This window comes from Acanthaster planci, linkage group LG04 (assembly GCF_054643075.1).
Source record: "Acanthaster planci isolate LZ-2023a linkage group LG04, COTS_SCS, whole genome shotgun sequence".
NCBI lineage: Eukaryota > Metazoa > Echinodermata > Asteroidea > Valvatida > Acanthasteridae > Acanthaster > Acanthaster planci.
In genome coordinates, this window is record NC_141780.1 from 8,813,117 (window position 1) to 8,838,969 (window position 25,853).

Genomic DNA, 25,853 nt, shown 5'->3' on the forward strand with positions numbered 1-25,853 from the left:
ATTTTGGAGAATTAAGGATGAATGCAGTTTTTGAAGCTGGGTTATTGGAGGATTTTGGAGAATTTAGGATAAATGCAGTTTTTGAAGCTGGGTTATTGGAGGATTTTGGAGAATTGAGGATGAATGCAGTTTTTGAAGCTGGGCTGTTAGAGGATTTTGGAGAATTGAGGATGAATGCAGTTTTTGAAGCTGGGCTGTTGGATTTTAGAGGATTGAGGATGAATGCAGTTTTTGAAGCTGGGCAATTGGAGGATTTTGGAGGATTGAGGATGAATGCAGTTTTTGAAGCTGGGCTGTTAGAGGATTTTGGAGAATTGAGGATGAATGCAGTTTTTGAAGCTGGGCTGTTGGATTTTAGAGGATTGAGGATGAATGCAGTTTTTGAAGCTGGGCTGTTAGAGGATTTTGGAGAATTAAGGATGAATGCAGTTTTTGAAGCTGGGCTGTTAGAGGATTTTGGAGAATTGAGGATGAATGCAGTTTTTGAAGCTGGGTTATTGGAGGATTTTGGAGAATTGAGGATAAATGCAGTTTTTGAAGCTGGGCTGTTAGAGGATTTCGGAGAATTGAGGATGAATGCAGTTTTTGAAGCTGGGCTATTGGAGGATTTTGGAGAATTGAGGATAAATGCAGTTTTTGAAGCTGGGCTGTTAGAGGATTTCGGAGAATTGAGGATGAATGCAGTTTTTGAAGCTGGGCTATTGGAGGATTTTGGAGAATTGAGGATAAATGCAGTTTTTGAAGCTGGGCTGTTAGAGGATTTTGGAGAATTGAGGATGAATGCAGTTTTTGAAGCTGGGCTGTTGGATTTTAGAGGATTGAGGATGAATGCAGTTTTTGAAGCTGGGCAATTGGAGGATTTTGGAGGATTGAGGATGTGCCCTACTAAAAAGGCCCTAGTGGGTTAAGGTTAATCCAACTTTTGTAGTAGTTTTGCCAGAAAGTTCCATGAATCTTTCTAATTAAGGTATTCATTAGGATTGTATGGTATTGACATTGGCTGATCTGCTTTCAACTTGTAAACTTGTTATCTGAAAAGGATAACTGGAAAACATTCAATGTTGAAGGAGATGCTGGTGGCTAAAAAGTTTGTATTACTTTCAAAGTTTTGTTAACAAAAAGTAAGTAGACTGAAAACACGCACGTATAGTGATGAAGGGTACAAGTATTTTAATGGTAAAACAGTTTTCATTGTTTCCGATTGTCTGAACTTGCCTTTGAAAGTTGCAAGAAACTCAAACTTTGTTAACTGTGTATGCAGAAAAAGGATATTCAAGGCAATAAACACTGGATTGCCTACCATCTGGAAGATGCCTTACAGAAGATTATCAACAATCCTGAGTGGGGTCTGAGGTAAGTGTCATTGATGTACATGCAACTCTTAAGGATGTGTTGAGCAGAGGGAATGGTTTTCAGGACCCTGCACATTTTTTTATTAATTTTTGTATTTAAAAAAAAAATCATTGTGATCCTCCAGTTGTGAAAACAAAGTTGTCAATCAGAGTACAAGAGCACCGTATACACTCGGACACCCCTTATGGTAAAAGCGTTGAGCTACTACATTGTGATATACAAAACTCATGTATCAACCCTTACAGATTGTCTGAATAACAGCTGGTAAAATGCTGCTCAGGGATATGCATATGTGCATGGATAGATATTTACCGTGCAGACCTTTTTTACTGAGGAAATACTGTTTGAATTGCAGGCTGTTTGATAAGAATGGTGAGGGAATACAAGCTAATGTTGACCCTGCAGACCAGGCTGGGCATGCTGTCAAGTTGGCCAAACAGACTGCCTGGTTAGAATCGCAACATCTCAACATGTCCTGGCTGTGTAGGGTCCAACGCTCGGCTTTCCTGGTCCTGTTAAGACTATTCCTGCTCTGTGCTGGTGAGCATGATACTCCAAACATGGCAGAATAAGGATATCCATTCACCTCTTCCTGTAGTAACTTGACCAAACTTGGCTGTTGTTCCATTAACAGACAGATCATTTGAAAATTTGCTGAATACTGCATAACATGAAGTATGATCATGCCAGAAGTTGGTACTTTTCATGACGCATTCCTGATTACACTTTAGGGAAAGGGCCCCAACCAATCAACTTTCACTGAACTGTTTACAAATGCACAGCAGACAATGTCTCTGTTGGCAGTGTTCTTCACTGCCAGTTCAAGCAAGTTGTACCCATTATATTGCCAAGTGTTTAGTATTGAGAGCCCCTAAAAGAGTTTTGTAAGCTTCGATATTAATACCTGTACATGTAGGACAAGAAACTGTAACCCCGCTGACAAGGACAGATGTATCACAACTCAGCCACTCGGCTTGAGCTTGCTGTTACCATTGGCCAGGTTGATTTGGTTGATTCTAGCTTTTGTCGACCTATTAAACAAGTACATTGTAAATACAATCCATTTGACCTTTACTTGTCATGCTTGTGTGTGTTGTTCAGCAGAGGGTAGCAATATGATGTTGCTGAACAAACACCTGGCCCACAGTTTTTACCCAAGAATATATGAAAATTAATTGACACTCTTGTTGATGCATATTTCACATGCAATACCCTGATAACTTTGTGGCGGCAACTCATCAATAGAGAGATATAGGATTGGATCCCCACTTTTTCCTTATGGCTCCCATTTTGTGAAAGAATATCCAGGGTTTATATTGAATCTGTGTTCCACTTCCATTTGTTTTTGCACACAGTGGTTCTGTTTCTGTGGTTAGTGTATAAGTTCATGATGTACAGAATTAGACGAGACAAGGAGGAAAAGAAACAGGTGCATCAGCTTGTGGATGCCATCACAGGTTAGCAGTCGTCTCCAATGTACTCAAGTTTCTGCCAAAGTTATTTGAAATACAGTGTAGTTTGGCAAAAATTCTGTACTGTGATTTTTCATCAGATGTTAAATATTCTTGTATTTAGAGTTGTTTGTTTCTTTCATCTCAATGTACTTATTCATTTCAGCTATGAACTTCTCAGCCTGTAATGAGTCACTCTGTACAGTGAAGCATTACAGACACAGAACAAACCTAACAGTTTAGTTTCATGAACGACCCTTGTACAACTGTATCAAGCTGTCAGCAGTTTCCATCTTGATGGAAAACCCTAATTCAATTTTGCAATTTCATCTGATGTGCCCATGCAGCAATTAACTGTAATCCCTTCCATGTTCAAATACATAACCAATTCATACTTGTATGTTATGTTGGCCTCACTGTTTTCCTCTCTGCCTTTTTTATTTTCTGAATAAGCAGTAGTTGATTAGCCTGTCTCTGTTTTCCATCCTCAATCCGCACATAAGCCATACAAAAAAGGTATTCTTTAGTCGTCATTCCTACAGTCGATTTCTTGTCACGTGTTGCAGGTGGATTGTTTGTGTAATTCTTTCCTATTATCTGTGCACATACGTCCAACTTATTTCCTGGTAATGTACAGAGAATGAAAGGTGAATGTCTTCACATTGTCACAGTGTAACGTATCTGCCCATAATGTTACATTAACAAATTCTATTGCATTTGTTGCTTAGAACTTCATGCTGTACATGTAGAATACAGTTTATGTGCCCAATTGTGAAGTGTCTGACCCATCAGGTCCTATCATGGAGACCTCCTTCAGGCATTTCCTGTGTGGGGAACTTTTTGGAAGCCCAACCCAGACAGGCCTTTCCTCTTGGGCTGGTCTTCATGATGTTTACAATCAGTAGAAAGTACATGAATAACACAGTGAACCAAGGGGAACGGTATGCCCATAGTTCATTGCATGGTACTGTTTTCTTCCAATTTGTCATTGATGTTGAAAGGCACTGTTTTACAAACATCTAATCATTTAAACTAAAATGCAGTGTCTGAAAAGGTTGAAATCTTCTGGTGCTTGATGTGAGGCTTTTGGCCTGTGATGTAAATGAAGAATCAGTACTGCATCTTAACATCTGATCCACAACTTGGGCCAAGTGGGTTTATTTGTTGGAAGCACTCCCTTGGCACTTTGCAAAACTATCCCTAAAAAGGTATTAAACATGATAAAAAGGGAAAACTAATTCAGGACCCACAAGGCAGAAGAAAGGGAAAAACTTAGTAAAAGAGGTTCTGTGATCACATCCATGTACCGTCATCATTATAGGATTGACTTGTAGTTGTACTTTACAAATGTGTATGAAAATGTCGTAACAATTTTGATTCTTTCCATTGCATGGATATAAGACATTTATCATTGATTTCATACAGTGCCCAATTAAATCCCAGTCATCTGATGGGTCATTTTTGCTTGGCTTTCTCTCTTCTCATCCCAACCTAAAACTGTGACCAGGAGTTTTCCAGACTTGAATCAGTGCTTCAGCTGACAAAATTGACAACATGTGTCATTTGTTTCTTTGCATCAACAGCGTCAACATCACGAGTTCAAACATCTCTCCTGTTTAAAGAGAGCATTGCATTGTGTGCGTCATTACCGTCCATGTTTGTGTTAAAAGCTGCCATTGTGTGCCATTAACGCTGCAGCCGTGCCCGTCCAGGATTAAAATGTTCTTACACCAAGCATCAACGATGAGAACTTATGTTTGAATTATAGCTCATACATGTACACGTACATGTATATGCTCAACATCTCACCAATCAGAGGACTGAGATTTATTCAGTCATTGTATGTGTATATAAGTAACCACATACCCAAATGGAACTCATGCAAAAGAGTACTATTTTACCCTGATAATGTTGTGGCAGAGATGCTGGCGAGTCACCACAAGGCCTGCAGCAAAGACAAGAGCTTGTCACCCTACCTGGCCATACCTCACATCAGAGATACGCTGATACCACTCAAGCACAGGTACATGTACTTGTCAATATCCAAAGATATCAGTATTTGCTTGCTAAACTCGTGTGTGAACTATCAGGAAAGAAGTAAAGAATTGGAGAAAAAACCTACAAGGCAAATACTACCGGTAAGTGTGGAAACAAGTTTCTCTGATTATGCATCAATCAGCAGTTAGGCTGATGTTCATCACTATCAGAAATAAAGATTGCAGCTCTACACAATACCTCACTTCATGCCTGAGCATTTGTCAACATACAGATATATAGACAACCCATCCCCATATTTGATGTCAATTTACTTGTACAGTTAATGATATTTTTATGGGAAAATGTTGGAAAGAGTTACCAACATTTTGGTTATCAGTGAAAATCCAAGACTTGTTTCTGCCGGGGGTGGGATTTCCAGAAATTTTGGTTTAACACTTTTGGTAGAATTATATGCAAAATAACATTCATGTGCGACTTGTTGAAGTCTAGTACAGGGGATCAAGAAGTACAGAAACCGGTGTTACTCCTTCTGAAATACATTGGTATGCCCAATGGGCAAGTTGGGGTAGTGGTAGTGAAAGTAATGGCAGAATGGAATAAATTGTGTATTCCCACGCATACATGTGGGAATGTGTGCAGTGGGTCCAGAACATACATGTAAGTATGAAACTTACCAGTATCACGTGTTGTGCACATGTTATTGCCGGAAAAATTGATGCCATTTTGAGTTGTGCACGATCACTGCACGTACATGTACATGTGGTGGATTCTGTGTGGCTTTCTACAGAAATATCACGTGATTTGGGGGATGGCTCACAGTATATAGATGGATGTGACTCTTGATAATTTGACATAAGGACATACATGTATCAAACCATTAACCCAAATGGGGGACCTGTCTTTTTATAAAGGTGCCAAAATCCATGGAGGTTTTCATGGTTGGAGAAGATGGATTGTGAACATGGTGAAGTGACAAAAGCGGAAAGGGAAGAAATTAAAGAGATTCCCTTGTAAAGATTAATAAGTTTGGACACTGCAAATGCTTGTAGTGTGATAAGTTGTTGACATATGACGTTGGAGGCATAAAGGACATGGTATGTTGTAAATGTTCAGGTGTGCATGCCTGGCACGGCGTCTGCACCTGTGCATTAACAAGCACTGTGCAGGTGTATTGTTTGCTCAAATCGTGCCCAGGCAATTACCACGTTTTACACATACATATATTCATAGTCAAGTTCTCCATTTTTGCCGCTATGCAGCGTTATACAATCTTTGGTGTAAAGTTTGCTTGCTGTAACCCTATTTGCACACTTGTATGAGCAAAGTCCTACTGATGTTTTTCATGTGTTGAAGAGCATGAGTGGAAAAGATAATATGTTGTCCTCTTTTTACATGTATGTATAAGTTCTGAGAGGGAGAACTGTTATTACTTACTTTATCACTTTCAGACATCTTCATGCATTGGTGTTAAGGCCACCACATCAGGTCTGTGTCCCACTGGTTGGAGTCTGATTTAAATCTTTCAGTAAAGTCTGAGTCTTATCAAAAAGTGGACTCGTCCAAGTCCAAATTTGAGTCCTACGCCACTGTCTGCATGCAGTTAATTATGTTGCTCACAAAACCTGAACATTTCAGATTCAAAAACGAAGATTATTTACGTTTTATTTGTTTCATAGTTTGGATATTACAGCAAGTAAAGCTCTCCTTGTACATATATGTGTAAATTCGCTAGCTGACTCACTCAGCATGCAAGACATCCTTAGTTGTTTCTGATGCCTAATGCATTTGTAATATTTTTGAGGATCTACATGTATCCTTGACATTTGTGATAAAATGGATGCTGCTGTGACTAACATTGTTTTTGTAGAAAAGTCGGTGTAAATTCCAAGTGAAGTTGTATTCCATCTGTATATGACACTCTGTGACATTCACCAAAAGCATTGATTATTGAATTTCCGTTATCCCATTTTTTTTCATATAGAATATGTTCTTTTCACCTCATTGCTCTTACATTTACATAAAGCCTACAAAAGGATTGCTTTTTGTGTTGCAATAAATAATTGACCTTTTTTTCCGAGTTCAACATTGTCATATAGTCAGTTGCCTGAAGTCTTTGTGATGTAAGAAATAGTGTTTTGTCTGGGAATACTGTACCTTTCCTCAGCCGTCTGGCAAAGATCAGTTGCCTGACAGGATGCTATAACTGTCTACCTAATCTCAGATGACAGCCTCTGTCATTGCCAATCAACAACTCCACAGCAGACAGTCTCAATCAAGTTGAACTCACCTTATCCTCATTGACTCCTAGAATGACAAAGCAATTAATTTCTGATAGTCATATCTAATCCAAGCACTTGGATCAGTTGTTTACCTTGTGTATCAAGCGTCATATGAAAACTCAAGCACGCCCTGCAGTGCTCAAAATAAACATGTAGAATTGAAAGTTGTATTCCTTTAAATTTTACCTTTGAAGATTGGGCTTGAGTCCAAGTAAGTAAGCTTGCAAACTTTCCCTTGCTGTCTCCTGGACAGCATATATTAGAACATTTACAGTTGCGATCTCAAGTCAGTTTGCTTTTAGTGTGGCGCCCATGGGAATCACTCAAGAAATTTGGTTGAGCTCATAAGCAAGAATAAGTGTACATCAAGTTAATTGGGTGGGAGTTTGAGTAAGGCCATGGGTCACAGTCACTTGCTACATGTAGTACAGAAATGGTGCACTCTTCATACCAGTTAATCTTCCAACTGTATCAGTAATAATTTCTACCATGATTGGGACCAAAAGAGGAATGAATTTACTGGAAATATTTGCCACATGGCACACCACGGCAAAACTTTGAATGTGCCTGCATAGTTTCCCTTTATTCAGCATGCCATCGTGCTCGAGTCAGTTGTGTTCTGTACCTTTACCGACTCACACTGTCTGCACTGGGTTTCCCCGTCTCAGGAAAATTGATTTGGGATTTGGTAGGATGGGATTGGTAGGGGTTGTAGTGTGGGTCGTGGCTGGGTAGGGTTGGGATTTGGTTGAATGGAATGGGAAATGGGACAGATGAGGTGTGAATTGTTAATGTGAGGGTGATTTGTTGGGTAAGTGTGAATATGTTGAGTGAGTAGGTTTGGGCAGTGATTGCGCTTGATTTATAATTATACTTTTTCTAATGTTTTTCTAATATTTTTCTATATTTACCTTGGATTTGATCAAATGTTTACATATAAATGGAGGTAAGCTCATAAACCGATCGCAAAAATAGATCATTATATGTACATGTGTTGCAAATGGCACAGAAAATACAAAGTTTCATGTATTTGTTTAAATGAATTGATTTGCACATATATGTAGCAGCAAGCTTGAATAGCTTTGCTGTTCTTGTTTTTATTAAGAACAACAAAATTATCCGAATCTCGTCATTGGTACTGGGCAGCAAACCTGTTGCTCAGTCAATTGTGTATTTTGGAGAAAATACACAATTTTGAAATCTTGTAACTCAGTAACTTTTTAAATTTACTGTGTTCTGTTTTGAAATGTGCCCTCTCATGACAACAGCATTTTGATAGGATTTTGCCCATGCAACTACAAGGTCACATTATCTTCCTACTACTGCATACAAATCTGCCACTCAAATTTTTCTGCCAGACAACAAACTAAAGGGCATGGGGCAATGTTCACAGAAATGTCAAAATACAGGTCCCTTGATAGATCTTTTGCAACAACCTTCTTTGATTGTTATTTTCAAAATGACAGCATGCTACAACTTCACAGGGAGTTATGTGCCTTTGCCGTCTTTAAGGCAAGTGCGATTTTATTTTACAATAATTTGGTCCTTTGAATTTTGAATGGCTGTAAATGGTTCATTCTATCTTTGAAACAAAGAAGTAAGAAAAAAGTCCACCAGAATGTTCAATCCAGCGTGGACATAAAGTTTTGCCACAGACTTTATACTGAGAAAACATGAAAAAGTACAACTTTTCCTAATAGGTCATTTGGAACTTGACAGGGAAACCATTGGCTTCCTTTTCTGTAATTTGAGACACCTAATCACTGAATGTATCATCTCCCATGCCTGTCATCAAGTCCCACTGCATGGGTTCCATTCTTTCCTATTTACCCCCTCTGACACTGGGATCAGTTTTGTATAGAGAGTAAGGGGGGCTGTTAGTGAGAAATCTGGTCCAGTAAGTTTCAGGAGTTAACTGAAGTCTGCAGCCTAGGAATTAGTCCTGACAGGTGGTTTCAATGCCACAGTCCATGATTGAGCTGAGCTCTAACAAGCTGTGAACCCTAGCCTGTTGAATGATTGTTGCATATGTATGTTGTGAGTGATGGTTTTCACTTCAGGTGCTTGGAAGTGAGAAATTAGACTGTGGGAAAGGATTTGATGAGACAGGCACATTTGTGAACCATTAATGTTCATACTGGATGTATTCTAATTCAAAAACTCTGTTTTGAATAAAATTAAACTTGAGGTAAATTTCTCTTCATATGAGGTCTGCACACAGCACTAACTAGGATTTTTCTCCTGGAGTACAATGAATTTTACTGCTAAGGTCGATAAAATACCTTGTACATCTGTATTGCAGTTGTATGTCGACCAATCTTGTAAAAAATTTGATAAAGCTTGGTTAGTTTTCTTGTTTACTTTAGGAACCATATTTGTATAACTTAGATGTCTCTTAGTGGATATCCATCCTATCCATCTCAAATTCATAACAAGCAGTGAGCCATGGCGGCTTCGCCGTTCTAGTTTTTTATAAAAGTGCTCATAGGTCACTATGCCGCATGGCCTAAAGTACATGTAAGTCCACATTTAGCAAACAAAGTAAAACAGTAACAAATCTCCCTTCTTTGGAATCAATTAAACACTGTCCTTTTTTGTTACTGAAAGAAATACTCGCACTTTTTTTCCCCTTTTCAAGGCAAATTTGAATAAATCAGATTTTTTTTCTCTTATTATTTAAATTTTATGTTCTGAGCATTGACATGAAACATGGTGCTGGCAAGAATGTATTAAAGTAACAGTCACGTTAAAACAGCTCGAAAAGAGCCCATGAATGCAATTTATTTACGAAATAATAAACAGCAAAGGACTTTCAACCATGAATGAAGAACCTTTTTTTAATGTCTGTGAAAGTCCTATTTTTGAGATGAAAATACACATACAGAGTTTTGTTTTGTTGCTAAAACCTGATCCTACATAGAGTCACAGTCGACGTACAGTTTAGTTACTCTGGGTGAAGGCACCTTTCCAAATGTATTTTTTTTTTCATGCCTTGAGTACATGATATATTCATGCGTAGGCTTTCATGGACACAAAAATTGACTCAATTAGCTTAACACACGTGTGTTGCGTTTGGGCTGTCAAAATTGCCCTGGGGGTGATTTTGACGGATACACAATGTTTGGCGCAAGTATTGACGCACATATATGGAAAAGCGCATTGAGCTTGTGCATGTTTGTACACATCTTTCCAAATGCTACAAAAAGTAACCCACTTCATTCAGTGACTCATATATTGTATTATAGTCAACTGATTGGTTTTACTACAAGCTACAAATGGCACAAATACCTGTTGGAACATTTTAAGTGGGTATCAAATTGCCAAGGGGCTAATAGTCCAGCATGAATGTGCTCCTGAGATGAGTCAGTGTACTTGACAAGTGCCACTACAATTATAAATGCTGATGGCCCAACAAGTTTGCAAAGTTGACTGAAGGGAGATTTTGAAACCTTAACATTTTTGAGTGTGTCTCTGTAGGGAGCTTTTGCAGCCTTTACTTTTCACTATCCAAACTTGTTCATCTATCATTCAGTCCCACCATTCATGCAATTCTCCCCATCATTTGTAGTCCACCAAAGTCTGATAAGAAGTTCAAGGGAGGTGCTTACCTCATAGGGGCTCCTAGCGTGCCTAGAGGAAGTCTAGCCTATGTGTCATCTAATACTGTGTCGACTAACCAATTAACTGTTGCTGACAAGAAAATCTGGAAACAAATCAGTTGAAATTGTTTCCACATTTCAACTGAGCATGGAAATGAAAGAAGACATCTTGAGGCTGTACAATTCCTGTGCATTCTAACCTCAGTTGGCTGTGTGAAACATATGACACTAAAATTGATACTGTATGGTTGCTGAATTTGGGCGTTAAAAGTTAATTGCTTTGTCCATGTAGTTTAAACAGTTCCCTTCAAACTAAAATTATGTTCAGAAACATTTGGGTTTTTTAGTTTTAGTTTGAATTTAAAAAGAGCCAGAAAACTACTCCTGTGTTCAGCATCTTGGATAGCTAAGTACATGTATGCACGCACAGTCACTAATACCCAGCTAGTCTGGAGAATGATTACAGAGATAAGCACTGTTCAATGTTGCTTTTGTTACTAGTGCGAGAAGAAAAAACTGAATATTCATTCTGTTATCATGTGAATTTGCTTGTCTAGTTTGATTACAGAAATGTTCATGGATAAATTGAGCTATGTTTGAAATGTAACTTCGGTTACATCCTCCCCATCATGTTGTTTACTGTGAGACTGAGCTTTCCCTGTACATGCATGCCAAGGCAATAGAGTGCACAAGGCTTGTGACATAATTACACGGATTCACTTTTTTATGAGATTAATATAGCCATGGGGTCACATTGCACATCTTCAACTGCAGTGTCCTTAAATCTGCAATATCTTTACATGCCCCTGAGGTTGGGTGTCTGACAGAGGTAAAGCTGATGTACATATACGTTGTGTTGATGTAGCCTCATTTCTCTTCTTAGGGTGATGTTAGTGCTGCATATACATGTAAGCTCTAAGGTTTGGCTTGGATCCGATTTGGATAGTATTACTGTTTTTTTACTCCTGGTTTGGATAACCATGATTTATTATTCAAGATTTGCATAAAATGTCTAGATCTGGCAAAATTTCACCATGGTGAATACATACTATGACTGACCCAATGAAAGGTAACCATACTAAGTTGCGTGTGTTCTGGTTGCATATGCAGCAAGGTATGAGACGGAGAGAACCCCCCCTGCTTTGTGTTGGTCGTTGTCTCGCAGGAATCTGGGGAATTCCTTTCAGACATCTTGGGGGGATGTAATAAGTAACAATAGTCTGGAATGTGTATAGGGATTGGACATGTTGGGGGAGTACCCCTCAGTCTTATTTCTTGCTGGGTATATCTGGTTGCTGGACGGGTTAAATGCACAGCTTGGCAAGCTTATAAGATCTGCAGTTTCCGGACTTGCCTTTGAGTACAAGCCGAATGAAATAATTGCCCAATCATCATTCGTAATGCATGACATCCTTGGCCAGATACGGAATGCAAGGGCATGGCTACAGGATGATTGGCACATACAATGTCGGTCTGAAAGCATTTTGAATGTAGTGAGAATGTAGTGTGGCCGCCATGTGTGTATGTACATGTACACCCCATGTGTAAATGTTCATATCCACATACATACTTACATGTACATACATGTACTAATACATGTTTGTACACGTTTGTACATGCAGTGATAGTAAAGTGACTCTTCATTGTAATTTGATTGTGCTAAACTTGTCTATTTTTGTTTCTGTGGCTTTTTAGCTTTCCTCATGTGCTCCTTGCACTATGAATACTGTATGTACCATATTGAAAATTCCAAACTGCCAAACAGGTCAGCTTGATTTGGTTTATATCACTTCATTTTGGAAGTTGAATGTTGATGATTGTTGGTTTGGTGCAACGTGTCATTTGCAACATTAGGTGATGTTACTGGCCCAGAAATCTGGCACAGGATGGAATATGCCATCAATTTTAGTACTTTTTGTTGTCCCGTAAAATTGATTAGCTGAAATTTATCGGCCACCCTTCATCCAGAAGTTTTATTTTTGCAATAACCAGAAAACCACATACATGTATGATGTAACTCATAATACAAGTAGGGCCCAGAAGGAAGTTTCCACCATATGGTATGAACCTTGCCTTGGAAAGATGGTTGACAGTGTAGTCGAGACAACTTAAGACCTTCACAAGACCAACACAAGATCTCCAGTCTGAATTCAAGTCACAAGCTATTCAAATGAACTGTAACAAAAGCATTCCTTTGTCATTATTCACCGTGTTACTTGTGACTGGTCTTGTGAATGGTCTTGTGTCTGGTATTGCGATGGTCTCGACTATAACACTGGCACATGAATAACTAACCACCTCATCCTTGATTTTAAACAGAAAGGAAAAACAGCATTTGTGGGATCGTGCTGTGCAGTTCATCAACACCAATGAGTCTCGAGTTCGTGTAGAGACACAGCAGATCTCTGGTGAAGAGTTCCCTGTCTGGAGATGGATGCTTCCTTCACTGGTTGTTTCATCCTTCACACCAATGACTGAATTGGTGAGTCAATTCGTGTATCTTGTATCCCAACTTTAAGGGGATGAAGAGGTGGGGAACAGAACTCCCTGTACGTTTGCCCAGATAACAATAAATTTTGATAATCATCCCATGCCTCCTTGAGTTTTTCTGTAGATGTCTTGTGATCATTTTGGCTCCGGTTTGATGAAAATCAGATATGTTCTCTTTCCAATTTTCAATCACTCATTGGCAAAATTGTTGACACTTTCTACTGACTACACAGTGGAATGTGCTACGGTAGAGCATGAACAAACATGTGGAAGTGTACAATATACATAACCATAGAGATGAAATACTTTGCCCAGTGGATTGAAACTTCACAGATGTGCTCTTAGTTTCTACAGATGAGGACAAACAGATTTTTAGAGTAAAAGGGGTATGGCACAGGTCTGTTCTTTTTCCATGAGGCCGAGAAGTTTCAACTACCATCTGTTATACTGGTAACTACAGTACACCTGCGTTACTCTGGACATAATCTCAATATCAGTTTTCTTTTGATACACAGGAGTTAAACCCCAACAGAGTGAAAGTGTGGCAAGGAACGGGTAAGCATAACAACAGGGTGGTTTATGGGATAGCTTCCTGTAGGAAAAGAGGGATCCCAAACCTTGACAAGATTACCACAGGGGGCTGTATTTTGTCTGTTTCCAGAGACTGTGGATTTGTCCTGTTATGTCTGTGTGTCCTTCCTTACACGCCCATTTGTAAGGATCAGTGTTAGACACAAATAGGTCCTTGCACTTCCAGAGAGCAGACAAAGGGAATGCACTGAAGATGTGGTTGGTACAACAGTTTGCTTCTAGGATAATTGAATGATTGCTGCCTGTGTCAATGAGATGTGGACACATCTTCCTCATCATGAATTTGAATGAACTAACAGATTAATTTCTTTCAACCGGTACTGCTTTGTTCTTTAGTCTGTAGAAATAGTCTTCTGTGCTTTACAGATTGACTCTCTGTATTTTTGAAGAAAGCGAGCATCTGTCTGCATGCAGTTTTATGCTGCTGACAGGTTCTCTGCTCCAAGAACACTGATGGTCCCACAGCCATCCATAACAAGTTAAACAATAGTCACTGAACATGCCCCCTCGCTGTCTCGTGCATTACCAGTAGCCTACCTAAGGTAAAGTGGACAGGGATTTCCTGATTGAGTTAGCCTTATCCTGATTGAAGCCAGGTATAGGGGAAGCTTTGTATTGATTCACCTTCTGTGCTCACCTGTTGTGAATATACGCACTGCTGACTTACTCCGGTGTTGTGGGCAGTAGTTTATGGAACAGGCAAAGGTGTGTCAATTCAGTGTTTAGAAATGGAAGTGTTCAAAGACCTGCTTGTATTTGGCCCTAAGCTGTCTTTCCTCCTATGGCTACCGGATCTTGCCTAATTAGATTATTGAGGCCAGATGCATTGAGTCCTGTATTGTGTCTGGGCCTGTCTTTTGACTGAGAAACTTGCCTGGGATATCAGATATTTATAGTCACAGGTCTAGGGCATTAGCTTTCCTTCCCAAATCTGAAGACCTTAATTTGGAGAATTTAATTTTTGACTGCAAATCCACGGAGCTGTCATTGGCCTTTTCATGTGGTATACATGTTTATCTTACTTCCTGTTGTTTGATATGCATAGCTGCTTGTATTTGATGGATGTCATATACAAACTACAAGTACCATTCACTTGTCCCATGTTTCCTAATTTTTTGCTTTGATAAATTAGGCAATATAACATTTCAAAGTAGAACCCCTGGAGTATTCAATTCTTGGCTTATTAAGGTGCCTTTCCATATGCACATCAGAACTTGCGCCAAATATTGCATACCCATCAAAATCGCTCCCGGAGTGATTTTGATGGTCCAACGCAGTGCACATGTGTGTTATGTTAATGGAGTTGATTTTTGTGTCCATGAAAGTGAAATGCACGAACACATCGTGTATGCAACACAACCAAAAAACATAGTTATGGAAAGGTGCCTTTACTTTAAGTTATGACCTAACTTTTAAAAGTGAGACCAGGGGCAAAGGGGCAAATTAAGGGGACACATACATAGGATTAACTATTTAACATCACGTAGTTGCCATTAGGTACCTGCTAGTCGATTAGGGGGACACTTAGGTAGAGTCAGCTATGAGTACCGGTATTTAGCATTGACTAGTTGCATTGGTCCACAAGGTCACACAACATACAACTTATAACAGGTTGCATTTGTCACTACCAAAAATGTGGTCTTACTGAGTTGATGGCCAAAGTTCACAGAACTTGTAAATTAATGCCCGGTTTATTTGTACATCTATACATGTACATGTATGTGAAATGTTATAGTTTGCCAGATACAGGAAGATCTCCACGTAGATTGTCAACACCCATTTGACTCCATTGTGTACTCATGGCGTATTCAAAACCCTGTTCTCCAGATACTCATGAACATTGTTTTCGGGGTAATCAATCAATCAAATCAACATTTATTTCCATGCTGTCACCATTTAGAATAGAATCACATGTGTGTTCTTAATTACATAATAATACATAGATAAATGAAATTTAAACATAATGTCTTTATGAAAATTTTGCACATAATTACTGATTACAAATGCCAAAGAAGAAAATGTAAGATGGCTGTTGCCATCTTAACACTGAACGAAAAGATGATTAATAGTTTCTCGTTAACCCTAACTGCCCAAGCATTGTTAGTGGTATCCCTCCCTTATCACACAAATGCCAACTCCTTGAAATCCAGACTCCTACTCATATCTTACATACCATTTCAATGGGAAGCTTTCTATCATTACATTATCTTTAAAAATACAGTACTGAGATAATTGCAGATAATCTCGCCTCAATTAAAATTCCTGATGGTAAGAAGTGAGAGGGCCACAGTGCCCATTATGTCAAAATTCAACAGAGTAAGTGCAGGCCTACAGTGCATGTACCTGTTTAGTCAAAATCCAGCACCATATACATGTACATGTAGCAAATTCCCCAGTACCTAATTCCACAAATTCAAATACCCTACTGGTGATGAAGTTTGACTGATTAGGGATTGTTAGGGTTAATTAATTTACCACATCGAGGGTTGTGAACAAGACTTTAAGGTCCTTCTAAAATCACTCCCTGGATGTGAATAAATGAAATGATATTTCCAATCTGACCATAATGCAAATCCCAAGATAGCCATGTAAAATTCTACATGTTGGTAAAGGTAAATTCTCTCCAACAACCATGTCTGTAAGCCTTCAGTTTTATTTTCCTTTTTTTGGTGAGTGCTTTGTATTTTATGCAATAATATTAAGTTGCGGTATGTGTCTATGTCTGCTATCTTTGTTCTTGATGTTCTCCATCTACTCCCAGTAAGCGGAGAGTGAGAATCCTGCTTGTGAATAATGTGTTGATTCTATTCATTTGGACCCGATCTCATGTTCATCCAACAGGAGAATAGAGGTTCGAATACACCCATTGTGACTGTATGGTGATCTCTACTCTGTTATTCAGCCTACCTATGTTCCTCGTCCCACCTGAATCCAAGTAACTTCTTCCCTTTTTCCTCTAATCATTTTTGTTTGTCACAGCCTTTGACAACCTGGACACAGCCATCAAGGCACCCCGATACACCCCAACACCGTGCCTGAAGATCAGGAATATGTTTGATCCAACACTGTGAGTCATGATTTTTTTTTAACGTTTGGTCAGAGATTTTAGGAAATGATGCTTCGCTGTGCAGCTAACATCTTAACCCTTTCCGTTTTAAGTCTTGGCTTGAGTACATGGCGCTTTTGCATAACTTTCAGAATCATTTTGGGTGGAATAAGTTGCACCAAACAAATCGGAAATAAACAATTTTACTAACCATTTATGTTTATTGTGAGGCTAATCATTGTCCAACATATCTAGATTTATATAACAAATGCACAACTTGGTTTTTGGGGTAATGAATTACTTGTTTGGTTGTGAAAGAACTTTGAGATTTGCATCCTGGCTCCAACAAAAAAGAAAAACAGTCAAAATGATGAGAGGAGCTCAATGAACAAAGTCTGCTTCATGACTGTGTAACTTCAAAGGAACAGCTGTAGCAAAAGCTGTCATTGTCCTCATCCAAGAGGTTTTATGTGATGAAAATGTTGCACATCTGAGCAACTTTTTTGCACTGTACTGCAGCGCTACAAATTTATTGCATAAGGGTCATAAATAATGCGAAGTATACACTCACAGATGTTAAAAACCTGTACAGTTTTTGTTAATATACTGGATTGGATGCCAATGCATGGAAAGCATGTCATTAATTCAAATGGTCTTGGGCCATTTGAAACTCAGTAGGAAATTTTGGAGGTTGGTGCAGGAGTAAGGAACTAAGAGACCAACCACCAAAACTTTACACAAGACTTGAAGCCACTGATAACTGAAGTACTAAGAATGTGCTGATTTGAAAGGTTGAAGGTCACCAGCAAAATGCCAAGGGGCTTTAGGGTTGATACATGTACATGGATCATTTGTCATTGACTAAATTGCTGTCAGATACACATTTATTGAAAACTGATCACAGCTACAATGTACATGTACCTTGCAATATAGGGACTTTGCTGATTTATATCCCCGTGGATACTTGAATTGTTAGGTTACCCATACATTATATACAAGTATATTGTACATCAAATCATTTAGCGCTTGTCACATGACAATGTTAGTGTTAATATCTCCAGCACTTAGGGCCCCTAGAGCTAACAAGTTCAGTTAAAGTTGGAATCAAGAGAAAGAGCAATGGTTTTAGCAGTCAATAATGGTAAAGACCCTGAAATGGGAATCTGAAAGTTCATCACAGAATTAGAGGAAATACAGTCTCAGATAGAGGTGAATGAGTTCACTTGATTTGAATAAAGAGATAGAGGTGAATGAGTTCACTTGATTTGAATAAAGAGCAAGTTTTCTGTAATTAATATGTGAACTCTTGCTTCCTGTATGTCATTAAATGCTGGGCCTTTGGTTATCAGCCTAGAATTCACTCTGTTGATTTCCAGCTGTCTGTTTCACTTTGAATTTTTAATCTCAGAACAAAGTGGAGAAGGGTAGTCCATTTTTGTTGGATTGCTGGCTATTCCAATTTGAGGGGAAGCACAAATATTTGTATTGCTTATTTACAATTTCAGTATCAAAACTTAGAAGTGTTTTCTTTTATCTGTGCATTTCATCATGTGACATGTCAAGGGCTTCAATTAGGGATTTCCCGCTTAAAAGTTGTCTGATGCCATTTGAAGATATGAAACAGCAACTTTTTCAAGTAAAACTTGGGAAGCAGAGTTGTCAACATGGTCTGGCTGTGACAGAGATCATTAATAGATACTTTACATTATTATGCAAGTAAGGACCTTTTTTGGCAAAGAGGATACCCTTAATAAATCAAGTTATGCAAAGGAAACGGTTTGGATTCAAAGATAGAGACATTTGCTTGATAAGCGTACAATGATGACATTGGCTATCGTTTCTGGCAGTTTCGTTGAGGTATATCAATTGATGGATTGCTACCAGTCAGTCAGTGAAACCACACTCTCTACTGGCAATGTCAGCAAGTGTAATTTGAATAGTCTTTAGACTTTTGTAATATTTTGGCGTCCTGAGGCAGGATAGCATCAACTTAGACTCTGGTATGAAATAGGAGACAAACTCGCCCATTTTGTACTGCATACCAAGACTGCCACCTGGCTAGTTGGCAGGATTCTCCAAGGCTTGGACACACTTGGCTGGTTATGTATATATTCATGACTGGTGCAGTCAGCACAGTATTATACAATTAGAGCCAATGATTTTCCGTGTCAAAAACGGGTATTTTCTGTTTCAAATTCTGTTTCATACCATAGTAAGTATAAACAATGCATGCAAACTGTTTGCCCGACCTTACCCCCTCCCAAAAGGAAACAAATATTGTTTGAAAATACTCTGCAATGATTCCAACTTTTTAAAAATAATTTTCTGCTTTGAAAATGGAAAAAAAATCTACACAATAATATGGCATCCCCTCCTTGATTTCCCACCAGCGCGTTTGTCAGAAACTCACTACAATGCAGACAATTCATGTGTCACTCCTCGTGTATAAATCAGGTTACATTTAATACATGTACAGTCATAGAGAAGCTCCTGCATGCAGCAGACGTTGATCACAATACGTTAATGTTAGACATCGAACCGCCATTTTTATTTGGCAAAGGCGAGACAAAATTCAGAAAGTTAACATTAAAATCTGAACCTTAAAATACATGTTTGTGAGTTAGAAGTTGCTCTTCATCAAATACTTCCAAGGGCCCATCTAGGTATGTTACACCAAGCTCACCATGTTTCGTTTGAACAAATGCAATTAGTGTTCCGTTTTGCTGCCATGGTTTGATGATTTTGCCATGCGATACTAGCCTCGTGTCCAGGCGTCTAAGCGGATTCACAGACTGAATTTCCCTCGTGTGCAATAAGCATATATGTGTGAGTATGAACCTCTTAGCGCCTTGCTTTATTTGCTAATCTGGTGCAAATGTGCAGAACAGCCATCATATAAGCTGTTTTTGTTGTCGTCCAAGAAATTTATTATTATTAAGATGTGGTGCAGCTATGCAACTTTTCATGAAATCGAACGTTACTTTGCGCAGTTGTGGCATGAATTTGTGGCACAGGGCTTATGCATAGTCTCGTGAAAGCGGCTGCAGGACTTTATATGAGTGTACATGATTGTGTACTGAGATTGATATTTGCAGTTGATGTTCCCCAGCTATCTCTAAACTGTACAGGTCATTTAAAATCACTTCAAAGGTGTGGATTTGTTCAATATTGGGAGTGATGATATTTCAGGGGTGATGATGGATTTACATTTCAAGGAAAGGCAAAACTCTAGAAGATGGTGATTACTTACTTTGTTCAGCTTGCGTTATCTTGTGTTTTTCTGCAGGGAATCAGATGGTGATTGGCATGTAGCCATAGAAGATGCCATACTTGAACGATGTGGTGACAATGGCGGCATTGTTCATGTTGCTGTAGACAGAAACTCAAGAGAGGTATGCAGTGACTTTTGTTTCCAGCCAGATTGCTGTCCCTAATTGGACACAGTGTACAGTGGACTCTGTGTGCATGTTTTCCCCTCAGTCATGACACAGAGAGAGTAGCAGTGGTTATCTCACATGCTCTTGCTGCCATGTATTACGAGTTATTGAACTACAGTAAAATCTTGATGAGTCAAAGCCTGTTAAGTCAAAACTCTTTTTACCTCGACGTCTTTCTGTATTCCCGACAAAAAAATGGGCCTTTATGTACAATAAACTATCCGTAATTAGAAACGTCAATACCACTAAAGCCACTAAATCTCGAAGTTTTGGTAGGCCAATTTAAAAAAACACTGAAGAATGATGAATAAAAAGTGATGAAAGAACGCTTGCCTTCATTATGAGTCATTACTGTCATGCGCACGACTTTTCTTTGATGAGCCGAGCATGTTCACATGGGCTGCCATTGTCACTTGGACAAGCACTGGGTGGGCATCAACTGCAACCATAAAATAAGGCCGTCTGAAACAGGCTTCAAGAGCTATGGCTACGTCTATTGTCGGCAAGTCTCCATGCATTTTCATTGGAGTGAATACCAAGACCTAGCTCTAGACAAGAGATTCGGATGCAGCCTAAATCAGGCACGAATTATGTGCCCTCAAGCGCTTTGTCATGTATCACGTGACCCAGCACGGAAACCCTGACCGACTGGCCCGCGTGCTGTGTTATACGGTAACAGCCCGATCAAGCAAAGCAAATGAATGAATTCTCAAGACGTAGACACAGGTACCGGTACATAACTTCATTGGTTTATTGTTTATTAATGTACCACATAAAAACATGTTTAATGATGATGTTTGAGGAAAACTTGCATAGTAGGGATAGCCTAAAATCGACTTCATGTTCGACTCAGCTTGCAGGCCAACTGCCGTAAGCCAGTAAGGTTGCATGTGCACTGCAGTGTGTAACTTTTAATAACACGAACGTCGGATAACTCGAACTTTTCGTCCATGCCCCTGAGCTTCTACTTATCGAGATTTTACTGTATTTCATGTCATGTGATATGTAAACACTATCTGGCTATCCCGGGCATTGCTGGTGGATGGAAATGTCAAGCACTCTTCGACTCATCTGTATTTGTTTGGTACACTTGTTTTGTACATGCACAGAGTTTGAGAAGTCTGTAGAAGTAAACTGTTTAATTTGAACCTTACCGCTGTCCATAGCCTGTTGTGTCAGAAAATACTCGTAATTCTCACTTGGCCCACTTGAGAGTTGAAAACATGAGGCTAAAGAAGTAAGGTAGAAAAGCTGTTCAATGACTCTTGAGAATCTGTATTTGTGGATTAGGCTATACATGTATACCTAAAAAGTTGGCCCCTGTTCTTTGCCTATTTCGAAAGTTACGATTTTTGGGTCAAAAATTACTTTCTGCAAGTGGTGAACAAATAGCCTTGTGCTGTAATTGCTAAAACTCCATACACCAGTCACATCAATGAATACACTGTTTTCAGCATTGAAAGCATTCATTTATGGTAACTCACGTGATCCACATATACTGAGCAGCACTGTTGAACAAGATTTTAACAGCCAGCAGCAATAATTTCTGGATACACCTTCGGATCTTTTGTTGACAAGGGTCCCAACACTATATGATGGACAGGCAGCAAGCAGGGGTCGACATTAAGCCGGCGCACTAGTGCTTTTGCGTCCAACAAACCATAAGTAGTGCCTGATAACCTGTAATACATGCAAAGGGAGAGGTTGGGCACTGAAATAGCGCCAGGCGGTTACTGATCTTCTTTGAGGTGATGACACACTTTATTCCAAAGAAATCATAAAAGTATTTACCGTAGTGGGATAAGTTTGACAACCTTTTTCTCATGTTAAAACGTCTGCATTAATGGGTTTTCCTACTGTCATTTGCAATTTTTGAAAAGAAACTTCTCTTATTTTCACGACTTCCTTTCGCGTTTAGTGATAACAGGTGCGCAAAGCTCAATCCCATAAAGCAAAGCTGCTCTGGTTCCCGCCATGCCATGCCCACACCAAAGAACGCGTAATGGAAATGTGCTAATTGGCCCTACGCACACGCAATGCTACAGTTGTTGATCGAAAAAGCATTGATGTTGCTAAAGGATTTCTGCAAGTTGATTCACAGAACTTGGTCTCTTGTCTATGACATGCATTCCCAGTGTTCAGGAGTTTAATTTGCGGTGGTTTTGCTCATACTTAAAGCGAGCGTGTTTCCACAAAATATCCTGCCACGGCACAAGGTTTATTGCCTGCCCATTAGATGCATCGTGGAATTTACCTCGCGATACATGGACATCGTTGGCCAGTTTGCCATCGCGATTACATGACTAGCATTGTGTGAATTGTCCATAATTTTGTGAATTGTCTACTGTAGAAATTTTTACAAGGATTAAGACGTTTTTTTTTTCACTTTTTGAGACGATTTTTGAAGCTCTTGTCGCTATTTCTGCCATTCAATCAGCACAGAAAAATTGACCCCAAAAAAGTCCAACCTACTGACCCTATTTTGAGAGGCATGTAATCGAAAGCAGAGCTATTATTTTTAGCCTAACATGACTTTACCTAAAACTGCTCCCGGGTTTAGTAAAAAGGTCCCCAAAACCCCTGACATTTGAAAGAACAGGAGCTGTTTTTAGCTTCTGGGTAAAAAAGCGTAATGTCGACCCGTGAGCATGTGTATTTTTTTTTCACAAGCTGCATTAACATCTTGAAAAAAGCTGCATTTGATGTCTTAGCTTTGCTCACCATTATCCTGTACATTGTCATGCTTAACAACTTGCTGCCGGGTGTTTTTAAAAATGCAGTGCACACATACGGGAGATTTTCAAGATTTTCGGTTTCCAAAATTCTACAAAAATTCATCATTTCATTTAATGGATGTTTACACCAACACGAATGACTGTTTGGTGGCTACTCTAAGCTGACAGGGCACCTCCATTGACTCCTGCGTATTACAGCCATGCTTGCTTCCCTGTAAAGAGAGCCCGGAATTGTGAGATGTTGCATAATTTCCTTTGTCCCCGGTGAATGCGAATGGCATCTTTTCAAACGTGGCTGGATTAGCATGCAGCGGTGCTGTGTCATTCATCAATGGGGCCCTGGAGCACTTTTGTCCGCGGTGCTAATCCGCGGGCGCGCTATGCCCAAAACAGAGGTATACTATCTAAAAACAGTGACGGATTACCTTTGAAAAATGCAAGCCAAAAAATGATGGCAATTCCAAGCAGCAGGTCTTTTGTTCCGAGTACGGTCTTTTGACGCATGGACCAGCTCTTTTGTCCCATATTGGGCACCCTGGCTCTGCGTATAAACCCATGGTGCTTGAAATGGGGTTTCCCCAGCAGCAAGTGGTTCACACAGAGTGGACCATTTTGCACTTGTGATCATTTGTGATTTTTTCCCCATGTATTGATGAAGGGGTGTGTCTATGTCAAGTGTGCTACACCGGAAAATGCAGGCCGTGCATACAGAGCATTGCAAGGAAGTTGGTTTGATGGTATGTACAACAAAATTTGATGAGTTTTAACTTCACGTTTTTTTCACCCTGAATTGTTTTTTCCATTGTTGTACAAAATACAATGTACATCAAAAGAGTGTTATTTGCCATTTACCCTGTGTCAGCCCAAAGTCAAAAGTACTTGTGTTTATTTTCAAAGCTCTTAGAATTTACAGTTGATCAGAATAGTAGTAACTTGAATCCTCACTTGACTGAATGAAATGCTTCATTCTCTCATTCAATAGAATATAACAACACCTGAATAAATGTTGTCATTAGGATTTGTGAATTTATGCCTTATATGACATGATTTTGAAAGCAGTGCAACAAGTCATTTGATAGTTCTTGTTAATAATGAAACACTAAATGCCTGTACATGTCACTCTGTTGCTGGTGCTGTAATGCAGCTCTTTGTGCAAAATAGCTGTCGAGACATGAGTATGCAAAGAATCTTTCCTTCATTTAACAGATGGAGAGTTGTCGGAACTTGTAACTGTTGCTGATGCTTCTGATAGTAAAAAACAAACATGCAGTCAAAAAAGTGATCAGAGCAATTCAAAAGACACTCGGGAAAGTCTGCTGATCCATAAGCAATGTTTGTAAAAATGTTACCAGTGGCCCACAGTTGGAGGCACATTTTCTACCACATTCAGGGTCATGTTACTGCTCTTTGGAAGTCCTGGGTTGACACAAAATGAAGAATTCTTACACAATGTCAATTAAGTGGTTCAATGTTACATTTATCAATAAAGTGGACACTTTTGTTAACAACAAAATGCATTATTAGTCAAATTATTACATTTGACTAATAATGCACCATGAAGATCAAAACCAATGTTCAAAGTACAGTGAGTTGAAGTGGTAGTCATTCATGTAGACTTACCCTATGTGTAGGTGGATATGATGTGGCTGTAGAGAATGGTAGCACCTTACTCATTTTATACCCCTCATACACGAACTTTGATTCCCGCAAGATGGGAAATTGTGAAATTTTCCTAATTATGCAAATAATAAGTGCTTTTAGCTTACATGCTAAAGCTACATGTTTCCTTTTAATATAAACAACCAATCCTTTTTTTTCTTTCTTTCTTTTTTTCCCCCAGGCAAACTGGTAACTGTGAAGTACCTTAGATTAGATCGTTATCATCAGAGGTTTCCATATGCCATTGGCTGCAACACACCAATCAGGCCTTCCAACAACCTCAAGAAATCCCTGTCTCATCAAAGCCAGTCCCCTGGACTTGAAGCTTCATAGAGTCAGATATCACCCAGATCAAAGATCAGTCCACTTTATCCTCTGGACAAGTTATTGTTCACCCTGTCAGTTTTAAATTGAGATCCTTTTCTGTGTCAAGTTCTTCAGGTCAGAGGACCTACATTTTCTCTGCACTTTAAATCGTTGAGGTTTCATTCAACCAATGGGATTTCATCTGCTTATTGGTTTTGTGATTCAGGCCGTTTTCTCTTTGGACTCTGTGCTGTGCATTCCTAGTTTTAATAAATTCTTTATCACCTGCTGCTGCTAGGTAGGGTTGCTTCTCTGACCTGTCTGGCTTATTTTCAGATTCCTCCTGTCTTGAGTCCTGTGTGACTACAGCATATTCTAACCTAGCAAGCTGGTTGCTGTGTGTATGACTTGATTCATTAAGGAGAAAGCCTGATGACAAATCTGCTTATCTGTTAAGTTTAAAAGGAAAAATATGCAGTCTATACCTCTTGGCAGTGCAGGCATCTATGGGGCGCCATCAGACCCAAAATTAATATTTTACAAAACGAATGTTCCAAACCAAAAATACAGCCAAAAAATTTGAAAACCAACAAAAGAAAAACTGCATAAGCAAGGAAATCGAGAAAGTGAAAAAGCTAGATTAAAAATGAATAACAGAAAAATGAAGCAGAGCTCTAAATCCTGCTTTCCAAACAACATTTGCAAAATAAATGATGAAAACCTCAAACAATCAGAAAAAAGGAAAAGACCAAAGGACAAAAATAAAGTATAAAAGGACAGAAATGAATGATCAAAAAACAAAACCAAAAGGATCTAAAGGCAAAACTAAACAATGGATAGAGCCAAACGATCAAAGGACAAAAAGAAACGAACTAAGTAAAAGCAAACGTTGAGGGCGGCAATTGCTGA

The 25,853-nt window shown here is 39.1% G+C and overlaps 1 protein-coding gene across 1 annotated transcript in view; it reads left to right on the forward strand.

Annotated features, from left to right (window-relative positions):
• The window catches only part of lemd3 (LEM domain containing 3), a 49,635-nt gene extending 24,110 nt beyond the window's left edge, over window positions 1-25,525 (forward strand). The window contains exons 5-14 of the mRNA XM_022226830.2: window positions 1,262-1,353; window positions 1,709-1,893; window positions 2,709-2,810; window positions 4,725-4,827; window positions 13,000-13,162; window positions 13,686-13,725; window positions 16,741-16,828; window positions 20,094-20,199; window positions 23,638-23,716; window positions 24,820-25,525. Of these exons, the coding sequence (XP_022082522.2) occupies window positions 1,262-1,353; window positions 1,709-1,893; window positions 2,709-2,810; window positions 4,725-4,827; window positions 13,000-13,162; window positions 13,686-13,725; window positions 16,741-16,828; window positions 20,094-20,199; window positions 23,638-23,716; window positions 24,820-24,971 (1,110 nt within the window). The 3' untranslated portion in view covers window positions 24,972-25,525. The remainder of the gene's footprint in view (window positions 1-1,261; window positions 1,354-1,708; window positions 1,894-2,708; window positions 2,811-4,724; window positions 4,828-12,999; window positions 13,163-13,685; window positions 13,726-16,740; window positions 16,829-20,093; window positions 20,200-23,637; window positions 23,717-24,819) is intronic.
• The last annotated feature ends 328 nt before the right edge of the window (window positions 25,526-25,853 follow it).